This window comes from Amblyomma americanum, chromosome 7 (genome assembly GCF_052857255.1).
Source record: "Amblyomma americanum isolate KBUSLIRL-KWMA chromosome 7, ASM5285725v1, whole genome shotgun sequence".
Taxonomy (NCBI): Eukaryota; Metazoa; Arthropoda; class Arachnida; order Ixodida; family Ixodidae; genus Amblyomma; species Amblyomma americanum.
In genome coordinates, this window is record NC_135503.1 from 46,118,458 (window position 1) to 46,142,869 (window position 24,412).

Consider the following 24,412-nt stretch of genomic DNA (forward strand, 5'->3'; position numbering starts at 1 on the left):
GTTGGAGCCCCACCACACGACTTAGAAGCAAAGCCCATTAGCTGTATTCGCGGTGAATGACTCAGTAATGGCAGCGAGCATAAACAGGAAAGCAAGAAAGATGAGAGACACTTATCGTGGCATTTACAAAAAGCTGTGATGTTCATAACTCTACACGCGGTTGTTACAGGCCTTGAGCTTAGTTGTAACTTTGCATTTTTTTTAGGGGGGGGGGGGGGGGGCGTTACTTCTGCGCCGCTTTTGTTGCATTTTCGTTGCTTTCCTGGCACGCAGCGATATTGTTCACTGACGTCTTTTTTATTATTCTTTCCTTTCCTCTGCGCAGTTTGTGAATACTGTGTGCATTTGGAGTGCCAAGACTTCAGCGTGGCAGACTGCAAGCAGTGTGCTACGTATGCTCCAAGTAGAAATAAAGTGAGTATTATGGCATCTATAGGGTGCACACTTTTAATTTTATTATGAACATTTCGTGAGTGTCAGCTCGCGTAGCAGATCGTACTATTTCGTTACGAAAGCTAAAACACACAGTTAAAAGCACGGCACGAAGATCCCAGGACCTGCTAACGAGCAACTTTATTTTTATTCTGCTTCCTTCGTGAATACGAGGCGATATAATGTGAAAATTCTTTCTCTTCACTCCTATTCCATTACTATGAACCGCCTCACCGAATGATCTATTCCAACTACAGCGAGCGCTTGTCCACTTCTTATCCCAAGGCGAGTTGCGAAAAAAATAAAATCTGAAAAGGATTGGAATGGAATCTTTATGTTATCCAAGACAGGAAGAGCACAGGGCCCCCTTTTCCTGTGGTGCGCGTGTGTACTCATCGGGTTAGGACTTGACTCTGAGCCCTGCGCTCGTTAATCACAGTGCACAAGATTTGAAAAGGGTTATACATGAAGCGAGTAGGTTTAGTGCTCGGCGTCCCATTACCTCTAGCCATCGGAGTGATAGAAAATGAATCAAGCAGCTGTAGGAGCGGATGTAATAGAAAATATATGGGTAGTGTGTACGTACTGCGTTTCCTAATTTTAGTGCATTTAGAACAGCGCCTTTATTGACGCCAGAATCGCATGCCTCACTTTGCTCCGGACTGAGCCTCGCATGAGAGTCCTGCAGTCGCATGTTATGTTGTTTAATTTGAGAGTGTGCTGAGAATGTTGACGATTGCCAATTGCAGTACAAGCAGATGATTTTGCCGTTCCTAGGTTCACGCCTAATTAGATCAATCTTGCTGATCGACCGCCTGCAAATGTTGATGAAGTCTGCCACTAGACTGACCAGCAAGCGTAATAAAGAGATGACCAGTCACAATGACCTCAGCCTATGGTTGCGAGTATTCGGTGTTTCCTCTCCATATGGCCACTAAATATGACTCCCTCGAGGTTCGTCGCTCAATATTACTTTCATCCCCCAATGACTCCTGCTGAATAACGTTAATTACTTTGCGCGTGCTTGTATGCTCTCAGTTTTCCTTATAGAGACATCCAATGTGGTTCTCATAAGCAGTGAGATTACTTGTGAGGGAGTATGGTTCCGCGCCACTCATAATGGGCCTCACTTTTTCGCAGCCGTCGGTGATGCAGTTCCACCACTGGCGGGAAGGCAACTTACCCGCCAACTCCAAGTGCCAGCTGTGTAAGAAGACCTGCTGGTCGGCCGAGTGCCTGGCGGGCATGCGATGCGAATGGTGCGGCATCACGGTGCGTACTCCCTGCTTTCATACTTCCTTCTTTTTCCTGCCTCTCTCTGTCTATCCGAATGCCATGTAACGCTTATTTCCTTGCACTTCACGCTTTCGCCTAAGCTGTACAGCTAGGCGTTGTCCGACGCGGTACAGTAGTTAGGTTTGGTGCTAGTTGTTACTCGTGACAGCTTATTTTGTAAGCGTAGGTGCAGCTGGCAAACGACACGGTTAATTGGAGAGACATGGGAGAGGTCTTTGCCCTGCAGTGGGCGCAGTGAGGATGATGATGATGATGTCTTGTAATGAGGTGCATGGAGTTTAGTGGGTGCAGTGAGGATGACGATGATGATGATGATGTTTTGTAATGAGGTGCATCGAGTGTTGGCCATGTTGACATCCCATGCTTTAAGATGGAAAGCTGGGCGAGTTAAAGCTCACAAATGTGAAGTATGCGAAGAAAGTTAGCCTTAAAGGTCAAAAGTGGGTGGAGGTAGGACGCGAGCCCTCCAGCCTACAACTACGCCCCTGGTCTTTCGCGTTCACTTTTCCACCACATTTCACAACTGTGCACAGTCTTCGTTAAAACTGAGCGCTGTGGAAGTCAGAACGGGCTTCACTCATTCAGGGCATCATTCAGAAAACTGTTAGCACGCGGACTCGGTTTTGCTGGTATGAGACTTGACCATAGCAGTGATGGCCGCCTATAGCCTCGTATGCGTGAGGCACTGGGTTCGAATCTCGGCACCACCGGAGACCCGCCGCTTTCTTGAGGAGCACACGCGTGCCCCGCTAGACACTGGTCTTTTTTAGGGGTGAAACGCTTGGAAAACATGTCATCCAGTTTCCTACTAAAGTATTTGCGTTAACTAGAGTTGGCTATGGCGATTAACCAGTGTTCAGGCGCAGCCATTTGTGAGCAGTTTGTGGCAGCTCCGATGATACCAGGATTCTGAGGCTAGCTTTTATTATCCTGAAGTGGGCAGCCTTAAGATACAAGCTGAAGAGTACTATTTGTAACGACGAGTCATTGCTCCAGCGCCCAGCACAGTTTATTCTTGTTTTCTTCCGTGGTGCCCGAAACGCTGCAAGTAGCGTCTATATCCGTGCAACAGTTGCTGAAAAGAGCGGTCTTTGTGCGACACGATGTGCTTAGGCGGGAGCGCGGAGCAAAAATATTCACAGAAGATAGCGGCTATCGAGGGGCTCTGCGCTTCTTCTGTCCTCCTGAGGCCCGCTTTCGGTCGGGAAGCGGGTGCATTATTTATTTGTCTCTTTAGCCCCGAGATGTAAGAGAAAGAGCGTGCCTTATGTCTGCCATCCACTCTGCTCTCTGGGCGTTGACGTAGCAAAAACAAACACGCGTCAATCGGCGCGTTCTTGAGACTACGGGAAGGAAAGAGCAGCCGCGCTGCACTGGAGCGGACGTGTTGCTGTGTTCACACTGAGAATGAGCGTGACGAAAATGTCTGGAGCGTGCGCTAGAACCATGCTGTTTGCGGGAGGGGGGTGGGGGGTGGAGGGGGTTTCGGAAGCCGATGAGAACGAGGATGATGAATTACCTAGACTTTCCAGTGCATTCTTGTCCGCGAACTGAATACAATTAGGTTGTGTTTTTTTATTTTACGTGATGCATTGAATTGTTCACTGTGTAGCCAATCAATTTCGTGGTTATGTGCCAATGTTTTCGACGCCTCAGTAACAGCAGTGACTAGAATTTGGGAAATAACGGACAGCAACAAACAAAATGATAAAAACGTGAAACGAAGAAAATAAATATCAGCTTCTCTTTCTTTTTGTCACACTATTTTTTACCACTGTTGGCCGGAGAGCAAGAGCTGACGCTTGTTATAATAATCGTCGTGACTAAGCTTTTGATCTGTTGGGCATCGAAATTACTCCTTGATTTAACGTGTAAAGGCAATTTTGTATATACGGTCTTCGATTCAAGGAAAAACGGCGCTACTTAGGCAGCATATGAAGCTAAATTTCTACTGTATTACTTGACCGTATTTGGTGGTTGATGCACCATCAGCATCATATGAAGCGCGAACTGGAGAACTCTCAAATGAACGCATGAAAACAAAAAATATCAGCGGCCGAGGAAGAAATACTGGAAGGCCCCAGTAACACTTAGCGGTCTTTCCTGCATCTAAGTGAATCTAGTGCACTATTATACAATATCGCTGAACTAAAATATTCTCGTCTCACTGTTCTCTTCTCAGTTGTATTGTTCGCATTTGCCTCGTCCCGATGCAAAATATGGCACCAGTTTCCACCAGCGGATGTAACGCGCCATGCTCCACAACAACGCGTTGTCGTTCTTCAGACGCCGAGAAAAAAAAAAAACGACTTCACTCCATTAGATTCTCTTCCACTCCAGGACCGCTGCTATGTCTGTACTCTACGCAGTGTGCTGAGAGCCCCATCACTCTTGGGGTCTACCGGCGATCCTCATTTAGCTTTGAAACACGGCGGGAACTAAGAGAGATAACGCCAGCAAGAGAAGCAATACATCGTTCCAGATTATCGGAACTCTTAAGGGTTTTGAAAATAAACAGGTCAACCTCTGCGAGCGGCGTTGCTACATGAGTTCCGGCGGGCACTGCCAGCTTGAAGCACTCAAGGCTCTCGCCACTCGAGCTCCGTTGAGAGGTGAAAATGGTTGGGCCCTGGACGGACGGTTGTTTCACAGCCGATAGTCTGCTGGAACAATAACGGAACTTGGCCAGGCTTTATTTTTTGCTTTTGCGCCGTCGTCTTGAAAAAATGCGAAGCTTTATTTCTTGCCGTTAAAGAAACAAAATCAAGCGCTATTTTGGGGGTTCGGTGGTTAACAAGTTGTGCTTGCAATTGGGTTTTGGATAAGTAAGCTTGTGAACGAGATTTATACTTTCACTCGTGCCATCTGCAGCGAACTCAGTGAATTTACACCTGGCTACAACCCAAAACCATCTCCATTCGTATTTTGGGCCTGTTACTCGTTTATCTCGTTGCTGATGCATGTATGGCGTGCCATGTACGCACTGAGAAAAAAAGAACACGTCCTTTATTCATGTTTTGAAGTTTGTGGTAGATTGTGTCTCATGTTCCGAAAGATCCCGGTGTTCTTTTCACCAGACTGGTTAGGCTCCTTTTCTTATTCGTTCCCTAGCTCCTTTTTTCTAGGGGTTACTTGACTATCTATTCTTCATTACTCAATCCTTTCGTAGGATTCTGAATAGGACTTGCATACTACGGTTCGCAGGCTTACTTTCCTTTAGGCTGATTTGCGTACTGGCTCCTTCCTGCTGTGGCCTATTGATTGCTGCTCTTGCTGTTTAGCTTATTTATTCGCCCACCTGCTCACTGATACAGATGAACGATGTGCACAAAACTAACACGCGCGGCTGGCTCTCGAAGCATTCCATATCAAGAAAAAGGCTGAAGGATGTGTTAGCGATAATTCCTTATCACTTTACCCCGCCGAATTGAAGTTTTTGTGCTCGCATCGTTGCCAGTAACCTCACAGGACTGGAATTTTTTGTTATCTCGCGCAAGCGTGGAAAAATGTATATCTATGCGTTGGAGTAAGAAGAATAAAATAGTTGTTAGTGTTGCGCCAGTCCTTGTGTTTCTCCCGTGTATGTGGTTCGTCGAATGTTTTGCGCACATCGTTCATCTGTATCATCATGTACCAGCTAGGCCCAACAGATGTGCCATTGAAACACCTGCTCACTCTCCCACTTATTCACTCATTTACTCGATCGTTCACTTACCCGCTCACTGCACACCGCTCCTGGCCGAAGGTGCTACGTATCTCGTAGCCCAAGGGGCGTCGCTCACAGTCCCGTCCTCTTGGCCATACATGACTGCGCAGGCGCACGCCACGTGTTACCGGACCCTGTCCCAGGAGTGCAACTTCGGCGTCCTGGAGAGCATCATGCTTCCGCCGGCGGCCGTCAGCATTCCGCGCACGGACGTTCCCTTGGAAACCATCATCGGTGTGGAGATGCGCAGGAGGGAGACACTAGCACGGGCCACTTACCCCAGCATAGGCAAGCCTCCTCCTTCTCCCATCTCCTTACCCCTTACCTCCCATCGCCCGTCTTAGATTTGTTCGAAAAGAACTCAGCCACGTGATGTTGCCAAGTCTGCAGTCTTGACAGCGCAAACTTGAACATAGGAAGAAACGGAGGCTTCACTTCGGTGGCCGATGTTTGGACAAAAGAAGTCGAAACGTCGGTCAGAGGACTGAGACTCTATTCCCTGCTTAATGTTCAAGTTGGAGCTGTAAAATAGAAGTCCGGAGTCGTATCACTTTATTTCACTCGCGCTGTCTCGCGGATAATCTGCGGAAAACAATGGTGATGTGCACAGGAGCTTCATCTGCGCGGAAGAACTAAGTCAACGCAGCCGAGATAGACGTCGGAAGAATTTTCGCATCAGCGAACGAGCGTTTTCAACACGGTGTTTTAAAAGCTAGAGTGTCTTTTCGGCCCACATTGACATCGCACAGGGCGGTCGCCGCACTACCCGTCAAAACGAGCAGTCTAATCAGGAGTAGAGGCGAATGGTGATTGGCCGTCGCTGTGGCCGTTTTCGCGTTGCCTACCGTAACGGACCGTCACGTAGACGCGTTCCGACTACGTCTAATCCACAAGTGGAAACATAACGGGTCTCGTGTACCTGCAGTACAGTGGTTTTATGCGACCGCATAAAAGGTCTCGTACGAGAATTTTTATGTGATCGCATTTTCATGGCAGCTTGCAAACCTTTACGGTAACTGTGCTCGTATCAGAGCGAAGTAGTAATAACTATGACCGCGTATTTATACGGAGCCTGATTTTAAGTATAAGCCATGCGCATTTCGATTCCATGGAGCTGAAAAAAAAGGCGTGTTATCAGAACTTATGCATGATATGTCATTGCTTGTTATTTTTGGGAGTTAACATAGAAAAAAAATCACCTGTGCAGTTATGATGATGATGATGTCCTCAGGCTTAATGGCACATGGGATGCATATGAAGTGCGCGCATGCGCGCTTGCTATAACTGCTGCTAAACTGCATCTACTTTCATATTCGCATTTCAGCAAGAAGCATATCGGAGGAATTCTCATCGACAGGGGACCTCAAAAGCAAAGAATTTGATGATTATCCGTCACCAAAGGAAAAAGATAAAGATGAAGGTATGTTATTACTAAGATAATTATTTTCTGTATTTTAATTTAGACACGTTACCAAGGTGTGCTCACAAAGAGATCGGCTTTTGTTGTCGGCACTTTCCACGAAACAAAATTCACTTTTCTGTCACTGCAATAAAACGCGGAAACCCCCTACTAACAATCTTGAACTTTATACCCTTCTTGCAATGTAGAGTTTTCTTTCCGAAATAAATTTTAAAAATCCGATTCCTTCTGCATAATGGCCTTCCCGGTTCGTATCAATTCTTCAAGGGGTAGCGGCTGAATATGAAAATGTCAAATAATAACGCGACGTGAATCTATTAAGAAATCCTGATATCATCGGCGACGGTAAGTGCAATTATTATAGGGAGAAAAAATTCACTGCTCTTTGGTTAAACACGGACAACTCTTATTAACACTGGTGAATCGTTGTATATGTTGTAGGCTTAGTCATCTATAACGCCCTGTGACACAAACATTGAAGCTGTTTATTAATACTTACTGATTAATGACAACAAATATCTCAAACATTCTTTATGGTCATTGCCATTTTTGTGAATGCATCTGGTACATAAATTATGCTTCTGTGTTTGGCATATTGCAAAGAAATGGATTAAACCTGAACGAGAATGATTGGCGCTATTGTTGTAGCATTTGGCTGCTACATCCTGTTAGAGTTCGACTGACTTAATTTACGCAGTTATGATTAGTGACGTTGCGGGCGCGAGAAGCTCAGAAACTTGCCAGCTTTTTAGTGCATATTGATTAGATTTCCTTGGCTCGTTGGCTACTTCTAATCATCAGCGGATTATATGCTTGGCCTTTCCATTCTGGTGGTTGAAAAGAAACTGATCACGTGCGTGCCTGTTTCTCCGCTTTCCAGAAATAATCAAAGTATACGACGGCAACGCCTCGATGAAGAGAAGAATGTTCAGGACAATCACCGTATCACGCAATGCAACTAGGGAACAAATCATCGTAAGTACATCCGTGCACGTGACAGCGTACTGAAAAACAGCGCACACAATACAGGGACGAAGAAAAGAAACGACAACACGAGCGCTGTGTTGTCGTTTCTTTTCTTCGTCCCTGTATTGTGTGCGCTGTTTTTCAGTACGAGTACATACCAACTCGCCCAGTCTTCTACTTAGACGTGACAGCGCTTCGCCTTCACTCGTAATGCGAAGCACCAGTGGTCAACTTTTGCAAATCATTTATCATTGCCGATGGTACTCCACATGGTTTACCAAAGGTAACACGTTGTTTATTGTGGTAAATCATTACCACGTAAATAACATTGTCGAATTGGCTTTCTCTAACAGTTTGGCTATTCACCGATCAAAGCTGCGTAGCTCCTGGTGCTTACGTTACTACAATCTTGTTGGCAGGCGCTGAAACAGATCTCTGCACTGTTGCTTTAATTTGTTTTGCTCACTGATTCACCAAGAAAGAAAAACATGGCCTTTCATTTCGCATCAACTATACAGTCTGCCATCGTATGCGTGGGTAGAGAAGCTTAAACTTTGTTTTTTTTTGTAATACGCGCAGTGCGTTTACTGATTATAGTATACAGAAAGAAGCCACAGAGTATCAGTACACTTTGACAAAATGGACAAACTAATGACATTTAGAATTACAATAAGCGCAGCAACTATAGAAAAAAAAATGAATGCAAACATTCAAGGTAGTAATAACATATTTTGCCAAATATGCATACTGAAATGTAAAAAAAATGCAGTTGATGCATGCAAAAAAAAAAAGCGCATGCGAAATAAGCAACACAACTAAAATGGTAGCATATTACGGTTCAGAAATAAAGAAATAAGCACGAAGATAAACATGCTTAACTTAATTTTGTGCTTGTGGCCTGCTCTTCTTGTACTCGTCGTGCAGTCGTAATGAAACATTGCTAATCTAGACTCCAGTTAAAAAATCTTGCTCCGCCTTCACGTTCTTGTGACTGAGTGGCAACCGCAGCGTTTTGACTTTGGCATTGTTTGTATCCTTTCAGGGTGCTGCATTGCGAGCATTCCATATATCTGGAGATCCAAAGCACTACTACATAACCGATGTATACGGTACGTGACGGTCTTTACGAGTTATTCGAAGGCCAGTAGATTACGGGGCATATTAAATGATTCACGAAGAGGTTCCCGTTTAAGGCGAAGTCATTTCTCCGCGTACGTGGGTTTTAGAACGGCAATTTTCGCTGCGACCGCGATGCAACTCCAAGCTTGCAACTGGGCCTATACCTTAGATTTAAACCATCGTGTGCACGCACACACGAGGCACGCACATGTAGACTGTTTCATTCCGGAACCCACCCTATTCTGGTCTGGTCCTCTAGAGGATGCCTAACATCCTCTATTCTCGACCGATATTCATGATAGCCCTCTGGATTATGCAGTGTTTCGCGGGGACTCTGGTATCCCACCCCAATAATATCCTGAAAGCGTAAATTGGAGTAAATATTCGGCATTAAAGCAGTGCCGGATATATAAGGCCAAAGGCTTCGTCATGAGAGACTTCAGTTACATTGATATGGTGTCTTCAGTTTGCGTTAGCATCGTCTTGAAACTACTGTGACGACGCAGATGTGCGGAAAAAGAATCGGCAGATGTCAGCGCTACGACAAGAATAGAAAGATAAAACGCAGTGTCGACGACAGCTTTCTCACTGGGCAAAGTATGATGCAAGTATAGCCGTAATTTAAGTAGAGTACGATATTATTCAAGTAGAGATTAAAATATTATGCACACAGTGGTATGATGCAAGTAAGATGAAGATTAGGATCGTAGGACGAAGATTAGGACGAAGATTGTGGGTTTTCCCGGAGCTGAAGCCGACTAGAATTCGGCACCTGGCGGCGGTGGGTCTCTCACTGGACAATCCGGATTCCTATATCGCCTGGACACAGGGTCAATATCATCGTTCACTACTTGCTTTCATTAGATCAGTCCACCTTTTTTAGTTTATTTAAGCATCGTCCTCATCTCTCATTCCATCACCTTTATGCCCTGAGGCAATAAACATCGCTTGAAAAAAAAAAGATTAGGATGGACTAGGTTCGTAAGATTTACCTCCGTACCTGACCGAACCGGCCTCTCTTCCGTGACAAGGGATATAACGGCGTCACTGCTTCAGTCTCTGGGTCCCGTTAGCATCGTGACGTGCGTGCACTCCTTCCTGAGACGCTGTCCTCTTCCAGACCAGAACGAGAAAGAACTGGGCGACTTCATGCCGGTGCAAAGCCTGACTCGGAGGGAAGGGAAGCGACCTGCCATTTTCCTCAGGTATCGACCTCCCAACCCGGACCAGGGATACGTCAAGGTCTTCCCCGGAAAGCTCAGGTGAGCCCCGCGGTGGCTGGCCTCAGCAACTCCGGGAAACAATGACGAAACAACGCTATGACACTGGAGCTGATCGGCGCCCCGTCTGTGTGCTTTTTGCTCAGGCGGCCACTCTGCCGAAGAAAACAGCAGCGAAATACGTTTGCGTACAGAGCGCAACGTCAGTAGCGAAGAATGGTTGGTTAGTTCGGATGCTTATGCTAAACGAGATGAGGTTCAATAAAGATAGGTAATAGGAACGAAAGGCGTGTTAACTGTATCACTCTGAGTGAACAGCTAATCCACGCAATCACGGAAATGATAAAAGGGCCGTAAAAGGCGAAAGCGAAGTATTCCCTCAAACCCTTAATCGTGTAGCTCGTAAGGTAGCAGCACTTTCTTTACATATGATATAAGTGATACTTGCCCAATGGATACCATTTTTTTTTCGCGTTTCTTGAACCAAACAAAATTAGAAAACATTCTCAGACTTCGTACGCTTCGACAACACCACATTCTTTTGTGGATCCTTAAAATGTGTTTCTGTGAGAATGTGTCCGGTGTTAAAACTTGCTTGCCTCTGTGGAAGCACTTCTAAAGGATCAAATATCGTTCGCTTCTCCTTTGTATGTGAAATAGTTCAGCATATATGTAAAAAAAGATGATCACGAAGATCGGCACGTCATGGTGCGTCAATAAGTTGGTTTTTCAACATGTGCAGCAATCGTGGAGAAGTAATAGTTGATGTTTATTTCAGCAGATACTGCAAGAATCCAGATTATTGTGTGGAATTGCAGAATGTAGCAATAAATGTGCGATGCTTTCCTTTGCGTGAAGCCAACAGTATGGTTGAGCGATATGCCGCAGCTCAAATTGAAAAAGTGTTTCACTGCACCATAGTTGAGCAGACTAGGGTGAGGGAATGACAGGTTTCTTTTGTATTGGGGTACATAGCCATCATACTCAGTAGTATAGTAGTGCTTCGCAGCAGTGCCGTGATAAGGAAACGGCCACCAGCACTATAACTCACGCCTCGTGAACATGGACACGTCGGTTCTCGGGCACAACTGTTCATCTAGCAAGTCGGTCACAATAACAGACTACGGGAAAAGGAAATAAAAAAAAACGTTTATTCAGAAAACGAAATCTTACTTATAAGGAGCGATTAGGCGACGAATGCGTAAGCAGGCGGGGACCCAGGAGGAATAATGGAGACAAGGACAAATGACGAGGACGATTTCTTCTACACTGTTCTTTTCTATGTGTCATCTCCCAGTTGTGTCTTCTTGTGTGACCGTCTACCGGCGCATCTGTCGCCTAATTATGAATCCCCAACTAGCCCCGAAACAAACTCCTTTAAGTCTGTGATTAACGTGTGCCTCAGCAAAAATCTGTGTGCAATGAACTTGAAAATCGAAAAAAATGGTAACTTTAGGTGCACTATCGACTGTTATACCTTCAAGGCAATGAAGTGCAGCCTGAAGTTCCACAGGAGCCATGATAAGCGCGATGGCGTTGTCATTGAATCATATCGTGCGTCTCTTAGTACGGCAGCTCGTATTTTAAGAACCGATAGTACATATCTGCACCCATGTTGCTGACATGTGCTTTATGCGACTGTCAACGCAGCAGAAGTTGAAAGAGCTTTCCTTATATGATTTCATGTAATCGGCGAACGGAAAGGCGAGTCGACCGGGCCCCTGCGAGTGTAAAGAAGGAAACCGCATTACAAAAAAAAAAAGGCTATCCTTGAGACATTTGAAGTTTGGCAGTGACTTTGGCTGGTACCGTGCACTCAAATTATGTGAAAATAAATACGGAAGGAAGGTCAGGCCAGTCGAGGTTTTGTTCTCATCTCTGCCTTTACTAACGAGACACCAGTATAAGGATCCCAATGGACTGTGCATTCTAACGCGATCACTTTAAGGCTCCCGTGTTCAGAAAATCCCGCGTCGTCGATGTAGGTCACGCGACATTGTGACGTCATCACAACCTGCCCATCGGATTGTGAGCAAAGTGCTCATCGTGCCAGACGGAAGCTGAATTAATGATTCGTCGCGAGAGGTTGCTTAGGAAGAGCGACCTGAGTCTAACAAGCCCCACCGGTGGCTGTATTTGAAACAGCCGCCTGCCGGCGCAGTAGCGCATCCCTTAACCGCTGCTCCACTGCTCCAGGAGTGGTATGAGGACTCCCCGCGATCTATTAATGTAAAGTAGAGAGTGACCATTTCCACATATATGGCTATGTAGGCAGAACCTAGGCGACAGAGTACAATGCTTCTGCATTGTACTCTTAATGGCATATTAAGCGCTATGTAACGGTAAAAGAAAGAACAGTGTCCGTATCGGCGAAGTTATACGCAAAGTGGACCCCAGGTCGCTGAAGGGACCGGTTAACGCTATCGAGATATGCCCATAAGGCGGATCTTAGGCGTCCACTCAAGTTTTTCAGCCTTGTCTGTTGTCTGAACAGCGAATTTTCATATTACCGAGATGTAAATACACTGAAAAACATTGTTTATAGAAAATATGCTTGTGATTTGAGACGTCGATATAACTGGAGTCGTAATAATGGGGCATGGCTCGCATGCTAATGGACATTTTCCTGACGCCGTACAAAGAAGTCTGGAAGCCAGTAATATCGAAATGGATACAGCTGCGCACTTTTTCTTTTTGGAATTCATCGCCAATAACGGAGTCACAAATAGTTGCGTGGCTGCTGCCGCAAAGGTGCATCAGATGGCGGTACTGGCGCAGGTGTCCAGAATAGGTTAGTTATGACGTGCCAGCCTAGCCTTTTGAATGCAGTGGCGCGGCGTATTAGCAAATGTTTTTAGCTGCCATTCTCGGCACATTCTGGCGAACATCGTCCGCGAAACGCAGACAACACAAAGCCGAACATGACGCCGAACCTGAGTCCGAACATTCCGAAACTTCCCGTTCGATCCGGGTTACCGGCTGCGTTTCCCGGCTGCGACAGCACGTTCGCGCCGTCAAGGTTGTGTTTATGTGCGCCCCAGCTTAGGGCTAAACCACGGACGCGGCCCGTCCATAAAATAAAGGTGTCTGAAGCTCCTTAGCAGTACATGCCGTAAATCCATCGTTGTGTGAGTACGAACGAACGCTACCGCGCGGTCCCTGTGTCAACGCCACTCCCGCCAGCATGTTGAAACAGTGGCGGAACGTGCCCCTCTCTGGAAGTCAACGTCTTCGGGAGAGAGCCGTCCAAGGTTGTACTATACGTCTTTCCTGCAATGAATTTCATGCTTGCACCTACTCTCAACGATCATATAGGCAACGATTTTTAATAGCTGCGAGAGTTCAATAAGAATCCATAAACAATACGTGCACAAAGCACGAGATAAATTGCGAGGACGCGACCGCCTCTTCGACGAAGTACTGCCAAACAATGATGTATTTCGCTGTCGCCTTTTTTTTTACCCCAGGTCTGCAGACATTTACCGTGTGATTCCAGTGACAAGTGACACAAGTGTAGAAGAAATTATGATCCAGGCTCTCGAAAAATTCGGACTGGACTCCTCGGACATCAACAAGTTTAGGCTCTCTGAAGTCACGCTAGACAAAGGATGTACGTGAAGTTCGTGACCTTGGTCGCACTTTCCGCCCATTGTTTGTGTTGCAGGTCACACTGTTTCACTGCTCACTTTTTCCCCCTTGCAGCTGTTCATGAGAGAGTGATGGACAATCAAGAAGGTCCTTGGGTGTTACTTAGGAACATTGCCAGAGTAAGTACTGGCAGCAAGCTGACGCTAATGTGGCAGCTTCGCTGCGCAACTCTGATCAAAACTGGCTTTCGAGCTCTGTAGGTCGTATTTCCCACTACCCAAGAACTCTGGACAAAAAGCATTTTTGAGCGGGAAACCGTTTATGAACGCATTTTTTTTCTTATAATGCGAAATTTCACTGTAAAAATCAATATATCCGCAGATCACCCGACGGCAGTCTAGAGCTTTTTTTTTTTTCTACTAACGTTTTTGCTGTCGTCAAAAGCGTTCCACAAGGTTTTTTTTCTATGGTGTCTTAACTTGTCGATGTGATCGATGGAAACATTTTAGAAGAAAGAATTCGCTACATATCAGAAGAATGGACCATTACCTACAATGTTTCCATAACAGCATCTTACAGTTTTCCCATTTTCAAAATTTTTTTCCGAGAATGCTGGACATGGACCCGCAGGAAACCAGCTGAAAATGCGCTACTTCAGTGGTTGTTAAACTCTACCGCGACAACAGACTTATTGAAATCCTTTCTCAAAAGGTTGCTCAGAGAAGTCCCGAGTTTGAAATTACAAATACGTCTGCAGAGAAAAAAATAATGACCATGTTCTCAAACAAACCGTGCTTTAGCGGAGCCCAACTTCGCCTTATAAGATTTAACGGCCTAACTCGATACTCGGGGCAAGCCGCATAAAACTGAAAGGATGGTTACTAGTAGTAGAGCCAATAAAAAACGCTTGGAGAGCATCAGACCCTGTCGAATCTTGTTTACGCAGGGCCTACTCTTTGTCAAGGCTTCGTTGGAGACTATTCCCGATAAAGAAATTTTCGCGCTAACTCTTCTTGTCATCTTTATAAATTTTACGAGGTGTCACCGTCTGTCACCAGAGTTGCCTCTTGTGCTGCCTCGTGCTAACACTGCGTGCTTTCGTCGCTTGTTCTCTCTCTCTCTCCTCCTTTTTCAGGAGTCCATACGGCAGAAAGACCTGACCAGGTTCTACCTCCAGCAAAAGGAGGACTGTTATAGCTCTAGCGTTGCCCTTTTCGTTGGAAACCTTCCACCGAATTTATCCCAGAGGCAGTACGAAAAAATTCTAGTAGACCTTTTAGGAAAACGTGAGTACCATGCACCGTTTGAGGGCGTTTTTCTAGTTAATCACGGTCGCCGTGGTTATAATATAAATTATCCTTAGAGGCCCTTTAAACCATTACGTAAGAAAGATTAGGGGGAGGGGAATTACGATTATCGAAGAAAGGGACATAACGTAATGTAGTTAGCACAATGTAGAGACATACTAATACAACGCCATGCAATACAATGCAAAATAATGCTGTGCTGTGAAAAGGTGATCAGTGCAAACTGGTCTGTCGACGGGAGTTGGAGCTAAAAAAGATTGCGCATCGGTTATTTAACTTTTCTGCTGATCAGAGTAAGAGAAATGAATTAGTGCCTTCATTGTGCAGTACCTGGTTCTTCAAGCGTTCATGCAGATTTGCTAAATTTTATTATTGCTTGAAGCAATTTTCTAGTGAGTTTCCATTCTGGAAACTTGCGATACCTGTAACTGCTTGTCTGCCTGGCTACGCGGAAGCAGAATCGCATGTTTTTTCTGCCTTTGTATTGTTTTCCCTACCTTTTGCTCACTGGAGGAAGTTTTGAAACCTTTTTCAGGAATAATTATATTTAACAACTTTTAACAATAAAAAGAATTCTCCAGCAACAAATTTATAACAAATCAACTTTATAACACTTTTTTTAAACAATCAGGTTTTTGAAGAGCCATTGTACGAATATAAAACAGCCGAAGAGGAGGATGTGAACCTGACAGTTTCTCCTGTGCTTCTTCTCTTGCCCGACAGCTTACAAATTCAAGCAGATAGGCCCAATTTACTACGAGTACGGTTCCCTGATCATCACCTACGACAATGCAGACATAGCAGTGAAGGCTTTTTACATGCTGAGGGAGTCGAGCTTCGAAGACAAAAACCTCCTCGTCCTTCTCCTGCCCAACACCATCCCCGAAATGATCCCCGAAGGTGTCAGGGTGAGTGTGCTTCACACCTTCCCACCGTGCAACACCAAACTCGGGGTTATGAAGCCAGGACAGGCTTCATATACAAAAGCCGTGGCAATGCAGCGAGCCAGTTTTTTTTTGAAGTGATAGCGTTAAAGGCCCCGTTACACAAAAAAACTCCGATGTCGGCGTTGTTCGCATTGTGAGCGATAAAAAGGGTGGCATAAAGTGGCTCAGGCAGCCACCCCCCAGAGAAACAACCTAGGTGGGCAAGATAGGTCACGTGACCTTGTAGGGTCTTCACAATCTACCCACCGGACTGTGAGCAAACTAACCACACTGACAGTTGACAGTTAAATTAATGGTTGATCGCGAAAGGCTGCTCCGGAAGAGCAGCTCAGGCCACACAAGACCCACCGCTGGCAGCACCTGCCATCGGAAGGCAGTGGCGTATCGCTTAACCGCTGCGCCCATGCGCAAGGAGTGGTAAGAGGCACCCCAGGGACAAATTAATGTAAAGTTGAGAATGACCTTCTGCATATATGGGAATTAACCCATTACACTATCGCGTCATATCCTCAAGGCAGAGCTTAAGTGTCTCCTGCAATTTTTTTTAGAAGTGTGCCATAAAGTATAGGTGAGGAAGTGGCGAAGGGAATGTAGGAGAAAGAATGAGGATTAAAGACCAGTTTCGCTCATACAGTCGCAAAGGTTGCCGCTGGTGTAACGAGCCAGTTCACTCACGAAACAGAGTCGTTGCGAGCTGGGATTTGAGAGAGGGGTTGGATGAGGGTATTATCAGCGTATGGGTAGCCCCAGGTTACGTGTCATCAGGGTATCCACCGCAGAACCGCAGAAGTTCCTGTTTTTGTCGTTACGAGGCACCGTGCGCGAGCTTCGATGTCTAAAGGAGTGATGCCGCTGAATACTTCGGCATTAGCCGGCGTTTGAAGCTTGTATAAAGTTTTGAAAACATTTAAGGTGAAGCAGCTTCTTGTTTTAGCCCTTTATTCATGTAAAGCAAATTGCTTTTGCAGACAGCGTGGCTACATTTAACCAACATGCTCCCCGAAGGGGTGTAAACGTGTGTCAGGCAGCATCATGTCGACTATGAGGCATTCTGTAGCAGTGGAAAGTTCTGTAATGATTTCGACCTTTTTTATGGCAACGGCATGAATTCAAAAGACACGTATCAAGTTAGTCAACACGGCTGCTTGAGAGGAGGCTTTGCTCGTGCTATTTCACCCGACGAAGCGCGCCTGCACTTGCACTCGCAGCCATTACTGGTATTCGTGAACGTGAAGAGCGGAGGCTGCCAAGGCCTCGAACTGATCACGTCGTTTCGGAAGATGCTGAACCCGTACCAGGTGTACGACCTGGAGAACAGCGGGCCCTTACCTGGGCTGTACGTGTTTCGGCACGTGCGCGACTACAAGATCCTGGTGTGCGGCGGTGACGGCACCGTCGGCTGGGTCCTCCAGTGCCTGGACAACGTGGGCCAGGACTCGGAGTGCCAGTCCCCGCCGTGCGCCATCGTGCCCCTGGGCACGGGCAACGACCTGGCGCGCGTGCTGCGCTGGGGCCCCGGCTACACCGGCGGCGGGGACCCCCTCACTCTGCTCAAGGACGTCATCGACGCCGAGGAGATCCGCCTGGACCGGTGGACGGTGGTCTTCCACTCGGACGAGAAGCCGGAGGAGAAGCCCGGCTCGCTCACCAACAGCTCGGGCTCCACGTCCGAGGACAACACGGCCATATTCGTCATGAACAATTACTTCGGCATCGGCATCGACGCGGACCTTTGCCTCGACTTCCACAACGCTCGCGAGGAGAACCCAAACAAGTTCAACAGCAGGTGCGTGGCCGGCTAGACAGTTACCGCTGCAGTGCTGTTCTAAACTTGAAAGTTATAAGGATAGGTTTGGTTTATGGGGGTTTAACGTCCCAAAGCGACTCAGGCTATGAGGGACGCTGTAGTGAGGGGCTCCGGAAATTTAGACCACCTGGGGTTCTTTACCGTGCACTGACATCGCACAGCACACGGGCCTCCAGAATTTCGCCTTCATCGAAATTCGACCGCCGCGGCCGGGATCGAGCCCGCGCCTTTCGGGTCAGCAGCCGAGCGCCATAACCACTGAGCCACCGCGGCGGCTATGTTCTAAATTTAAACTTATGAGGATGCTGCGTGCGTGTTTGATGTGAAGTCGCCCTCAGTATTAGCGGCAACACGACGGCACTGGCCGTATTGTGGTCCGCGTTTCGTAAGCAACGAAATCACCGTGATGAATAGCACCAAAGGTGTGGGAGCACTGCAGAGAACGTAACTTTTTCGATGAGCAGTAAATGATTGGTTGCCATTTTGAGTTGCACTAACTACTTCTTGTACTGAGCTTATACGACTGCAAGTTGTGTGTTGCAGGTCGTACTCAGCGCGATAGTAAGCGTTCGTTTCTGATCAATACGTGTTGACTTGCACTTGTGTAAATCCGACGTTTCGGTGGTGAAATTAATTTTTCCTTCATTTCTTCAAAGTTGGACTAGATCTATTTTTTAAGTCGCTCAGCAATTTCAGTTCGTTCAGTGATTCTTAGACATGGCCAGTTGAACTAGTTCTTTTTTTTTAAATCGCCCAGCGTTGTCAGTTTGTTCAGTGATTCTTAGACATCGCCAGCGATCTGCTGTTCAGCAGTGCGTCGCTCTACCCTTCTTCCCACTGTGTCTGCTGTTATGGCCACGCCCCTCTCCCTCGTGGTCGTCGTCGTTGTGAAATTACTTCATCACATAGCAAGGTCACATGACCTATTAGTCATGAGTCTCAATGATCGCATTAATGGATCGCATGTGACCTGACCATTGTCATGTGACCCATTAATTGTCAATGGGTAATGTGCCCCGTAACGTCATTACACATACATGATTTCCACGAGCACCTTGACAGCTGACGTTGAAACTCGTCTCATGTGGTACTGTGAACGTTCCTTTAACGATTTTTCCTCTTCACAACGCGCAGGCTTCACAACAAAGGCGTGTACGTGAAGATGGGCCTGCGTAAGATGGTGAGCCGGAAGACCTGGAAGGATCTGCACAAAGAAATCCGTCTCGAAGTGGACGGCAAACTGATCGACCTGCCCCCCGTAGAGGGTATCATAATTCTCAACATTCTCAGGTAAGCACCTGCACGCGACGAGTCAGTTGCCTCTCTGAAGTCGTTGACAGGGTGTTTCTGCACAAGATGCAATACGAAAGAAATAGGAACTAATAATATCTGTACCTTCGTGCGCTGGAATCGGATAATTAAGGAGCCTAACAGTAATAGTTAAAAAGTTAACTATTCCATATAAGTTAACGAGCCAGCTAGTTTACACGTTTTAGCCATATTCTGATGTACTACGCTGCTGACAATGCTATGCCGAAAAAAGCGTTCTGTTAATTCAACAAGGCTATTTTTAAAAACTGTGATATGTCTTAGGTGAAACAGCCACTATATCGAAAAAATCTGATTCGCTTTACTATCGAAGTCACTGCACTTTATTTTTCTGACCTTGAAAAACGGGTGCGCGTTACAGTCGAGGGCGCGTTAGAATCGAGTAAATACGGCAACTCAAAAACAAGGAGGCGAATGCCCTTTTAAAGGGACCGCCCAAACAATTGCGTATATATGGTGCCATTTCGTCATGGTCAACCACCTTGCACCTGCTAGTTTGGTGCAAGGCGCTTGATAGCAACTTCATGACGGTAGGCTGATTCCGCTGGTTGGAGAGCCTCCGTTGAAGATACTTTGTGTTGTGTCCGACTGCGCCACTGTGACAGTACATTCATACTTATAGAAATATATATGTAAGTGAACACGTTAGCCTAGACAACGTACTGTTGCCAATAAGAACGTTTGCTGCTGAGAAATGTACAGTAAACGGCGAGAAACGGGCAGAAGGAGCGCGATTCTGATCCACGTGGTTAGACCGTGTAAAACGCATTACCTGGGAATTAACTGAAACTAATTATTGCTCTCAAGATCTTGACGCACTCACTGACAGCCCTAACCAGGTCTGTAGCAATTGCCCTATTGAGAAATGTGCAAATATGCATATGTTTGAATGGGTTAGCAATTAGGATTACAGAATATTTGGTTCGGTTTTATAGGTTTAACCTCCAAAAGCGATTCAATTTATGAGGGATGCCGTAGTGGGGGGCTCGGGCTAATTTCTACCTTATGGGATTCTTAACGCGCACTGACATCGCACAGCACTCGAAAGTCGCGGATTCAATCCCACCAACGGCTGTCGCATTTCGATGGCGAAATTCTAGAAGCCCGTGTGCTGTGCGATGTCAGTGCACGTTAAAGAACCCCAGGTGGTCGAAATTATCCGGAGCCCCCACTACGGCATTCCTCATAGCCTGAGTCGTTTTCGGACGTTAAACCTATAAAAAAAAACCAAATGTGCCATAATCCTATTTGCTGACCCTATCAAACCTATACACATTTTTCAATAGGACAGCATTCCTTCTAACTGTTTATAAGCGGAAATCTCGTTGTCACGAGCGGTCGGTAACTAGTGGAGCCACGGTGTTTTGTTTTATTTAAACGCGGGGAGGGGGGGGGGGCGGCACTGAGGTCAACCCCATAGAATAGTCGTTCTTTTTATATTTTTGTGGCTCCGCTGAAGTTTGCTTGACGGAAAACGATGTATTTATTACTCGGAGTATAGTAAGTCGAGGCAACGAAATGAATAAACATAATCGCCTCTCCCGCACCACTACTGTGTCGCGCGTGTAATCCCAATGATAACATAAAAGATGTGGCCCTGGGGCAATTGAAATTTTGCCACCCGAGGGTGGAAAGAAATCAATAAGGGAATGCTACTATAGCGACCCACAGCCGGGGAAGCGGGCCCGAGAGAATCCCCTGATCTCCCCTGGGAAGTAGTGGAAGGGGTTGGATAAATGGGTTATGAGAACTTGGAGGGGAATAACGACAGCGAGTTTTTCGTTCAGATCCCTCGAATGTCTCGACTCCATTACTGGTCTGCCTGGCCAGGACAGGGAGGGCGTCGAGATTGCCCTATGGTGCGGCCCCGCTCATGGGAGGCCCGACCACCCACCAAACGCAACGGGCTCCGACCGCCGGAGACAGGAGAACCTACGACGGGGTTAGCTACCTGGGGCCCCTCCGCGACACCTGGTTCCACAGTCTGTACCGACCGCAGACCAGGTCGTCGGTTGTTCCGACTCACATGGGTTGTTTCGGACCGCCCAGCTACTAGCCGCCGAGTGTTTTTCACGGTTTTTCAGACACCGGAAGTATGTGTGGTATGATCCGACCACTAGAGGCTTAGGTCGTCACTCTATCGACCCTCCGGCCTTCGGCGCCATGACCTAACACGTCCGGAGGGGCCCACCTGCGCTTCCATCCAACCAACCATGCACTTATTTTCTCCCCTAGCTTGCTCCACACCTACTGAGGAGGGAGTGTTCAAGGCAGGGCTGACCGGAGCCACATGCCAAGAACGTGGCTTAGGGTGAGATGACCGGGGCATACTCCGCCGTTACCCCACAACATCGACGGTTTTCGCACAGGTCGTACTACAACCACCTTCCTCGGCGTCCCGCGACGGCCCTTACGGCCCCGCGGCTGGCCTAAGACCACTTCCCCGAGGTGTCGGTTAGAGCCCGGCTACTACGAACCCCCGCGCGGACCCGGATTCTGCGGAACCAGAAACCGGCGCGTCGGTAGCCAGGGTTGCACGCCCCCGCGTGCGGAGGGAGGTAGATGCATGTACTTGAAAACCTTTTTACTTTTGGACAAGCCTTCCGTGCCGGATTCCGTGGGTCCAGCCTGGTAATATAACCACGACTGCATCCGCTCAGGCATCGGACCTCACGGGCGCAACTGGCCCTCACAGCTGCATGGGAGTCGCTGCCACTCCCATGGGGTTTTGCCTCTCCAAAGAATGGGTCCCGGCCAACCCATCCCCACCGCTGGCGTTGCACCGGAACAGAGCCTAGTAGCCGAAATTACATCGGCCCGTATCCGGTAGCGAGGGGTGCCACGAGCAGGCCACACAGTCGGATCCCCCCCCCCCCCCCCCCCATTGTTCCTTGTAGTTAAAACATTTCCTGCAACTCGATTCAACCTCGTGACGTTAGTGGTGACGTCTAATGGACAGAGTACTCCATGTTCACCGCCGGGAAATGGCTGGCGGTGCATGCGGACTATCCTCAGAGATCCACCTGCCAAAAATTTCGCCCGACGTCATTGCATTTGGTGTCTGAAAACTGCAGGTGGCGACGACACCTACCTTCCATTTGTTTGCTTTTTTTTCCCTAGGTTATGAAAGTTCCGTTTTCAGTAAAAGCAGCATTGTTCTTTTTCTTTAGAGCGGCAGTCAATTGATATATTGGCCAACTTCAGTTCCTTTAGCTGCCTCGAATATGCGGGCAGGTAGAGGCTGAGGCACCGCAATGCTTGTGTCGCAGTTGGGGTTCCGGTGCTAACCCCTGGGGGCCCGAGAAAGAGGACATGTTCTCGAAGCCGACACACTACGACGGCATGCTCGAGATCGTGGGCGTCACGGGCGTCGTCCACATGGGACAGATCCAGAGCGGTCTGCGAAGCGCCATCCGCATCGCACAGGGAGGACACGTGAGTACAGCCATAGGCTTGCCTGGTGCGCTGTATATACCTGGTGCGCTGGTGATGCACGGCTACTCTGTCTAAGCTTTCACTGAACTCATTCTTCAAAAGGAACTTGCTAGCTAAAATCTGAGGCCCCCTACGGCTGACTACAAAGGGAGTACGTGTGTGAAGCTGCTGGAACGTGAGGTCTTGTGCTTTTAGATCGCGACTTGAAGCCTGCATGCTTGCTGAGAGGGCCTGTAGGGTACTGAGCACAAAGCATCCATGAAATGTTCTCTAGGCCCATTACTTTTAGATCGTGACGTCAAGCCTTCTTGCTGAGCGTGCCTGTAGGGTACTGAACACATCGCATCATTGAAATGTTCTCTAGGCCCCATGGTATGGCGGTGCGGCGCTCTGGCTGAAGATACTATAAGATGTTGGTGGCTGAATTTCTGGTATAAAGGTCCTGTAAATTAGCTTTTGAGTGTTTGGTGGCTTCTTCACAGCCCGTCATCGCCGCCTGGCTATTTCACTATAGAGCGCGTGCAGGTTCATTTGGAGGTGCTGACACCGACGCAATGTATTTGAGACTGTGGAGCGAGGAGCGCGTGAACCGTTTCTCGACTCGTTCGCCGAAGACCTCATGGGCGCTGGTTGGGTGATTGTAAAGGGTATATTGTAGTCCTGCTGTTGCTTGAGCTAAGAATTGTCCTAAGCCAACAGTTAGTAGTTGTAGCGTTACTTATAGAATGCGGGTCTGGAAGAGGTAAATCTGTTGAATACTGAAGCATTTTCGCTGGGGCAGTGATTGATTTTCAGGCATTCCAGTGACCGGTACGACGAAACAGCGCTGACGGACGGGACGGAAGAAGAGACACATGCGCTGAACTTGCAACCAAATGGTCTATTGCGAAATAGGGGGGCAATACAAAGCAGCTTGGCAAGCCAAAGCTACGAAGGGCAACAACTGCGGCACGAACATGACGAGACACACTTACGGGGGCTATCAAATAATCCCTGATTAAGAAATGCGAGCCCCTGTGGAAATAGAGCCACCGATGGTTGGCTTACGCATGAGTCACCAAATTCGTGAATGTGAAAAAGCCTCGATATGAGGCGCGAGGTACGATCTCTATACTTGGCGATGAATAGTGGTTCGGTTCAGAAACGCCTCACAGTCTTTGCACTCGGCGGAAAGAATGACAATGTTATTTCGGCGTGACTGGTTTTCAATATCTTTCGCCTGTTGGCGTAGTCGTTCATTGACGCACCGTCCGGTCTCCCGATGTGAAAACGGCCGCATGACAGCGGGATCTTGTAGACTACACCACAGCGACTGTTCACAGATTTATTTCGATGTTTCTTCTGACACGCTTTCTTTCCACTTTCCTGGTTCGCTCTCTTGCACAGGCCTCCCAACCTGTTCTCGGCAGAGAAAAGGAGCTTGACGTCGGCTTTGTTCACAATGTTTTTCAGGTTGTGCGATACTTGGTGAACCTGCGGAATACACGTGATGTGCCTAATGTCTAGTTTGCGCGTGACCTTCTGAATTCTGCATTCGACTAGTATCGACTCTGCTCCGCTCTATAAGATCTTCGTCGGGTAGCCTGCACAGGTAAGCCTAGTAACCTGCGCGTCAAAGCTGGCTTGGGTTTTATGTACACATTGTCTACACAGAGCGGCTTTCATGCTATGTTTTTGCTATTCCGCGCTTAGCTATCTTAGAGTGGGCAGACTGGGAAGGGGAGAAGGCTCCTCCGAGAGCGCGGGGAGTGCATCCAACAAACATGGTCGCACGACAGCACGAGTTACATATCTGAAAACGTTAATTTGTTGTTAGGTAGCTCTGTGGTCAATTGTAGGC

At 47.3% G+C, this 24,412-nt stretch overlaps 1 protein-coding gene across 2 annotated transcripts in view; it reads left to right on the forward strand.

Moving 5' to 3' along the window:
- The window catches only part of LOC144099029 (diacylglycerol kinase theta), a 70,633-nt gene that overhangs the window by 27,034 nt on the left and 19,187 nt on the right, over positions 1-24,412 (forward strand). For both annotated transcript variants that reach the window (XM_077632034.1, XM_077632035.1), the window contains exons 4-17: positions 326-414; positions 1,573-1,704; positions 5,545-5,722; positions 6,759-6,854; positions 7,735-7,829; positions 8,863-8,929; positions 10,060-10,201; positions 13,627-13,769; positions 13,862-13,926; positions 14,883-15,033; positions 15,778-15,962; positions 17,210-17,787; positions 18,943-19,098; positions 22,407-22,572. In XM_077632034.1, the coding sequence (XP_077488160.1) occupies positions 326-414; positions 1,573-1,704; positions 5,545-5,722; positions 6,759-6,854; positions 7,735-7,829; positions 8,863-8,929; positions 10,060-10,201; positions 13,627-13,769; positions 13,862-13,926; positions 14,883-15,033; positions 15,778-15,962; positions 17,210-17,787; positions 18,943-19,098; positions 22,407-22,572 (2,243 nt within the window). The remainder of the gene's footprint in view (positions 1-325; positions 415-1,572; positions 1,705-5,544; positions 5,723-6,758; positions 6,855-7,734; positions 7,830-8,862; positions 8,930-10,059; positions 10,202-13,626; positions 13,770-13,861; positions 13,927-14,882; positions 15,034-15,777; positions 15,963-17,209; positions 17,788-18,942; positions 19,099-22,406; positions 22,573-24,412) is intronic.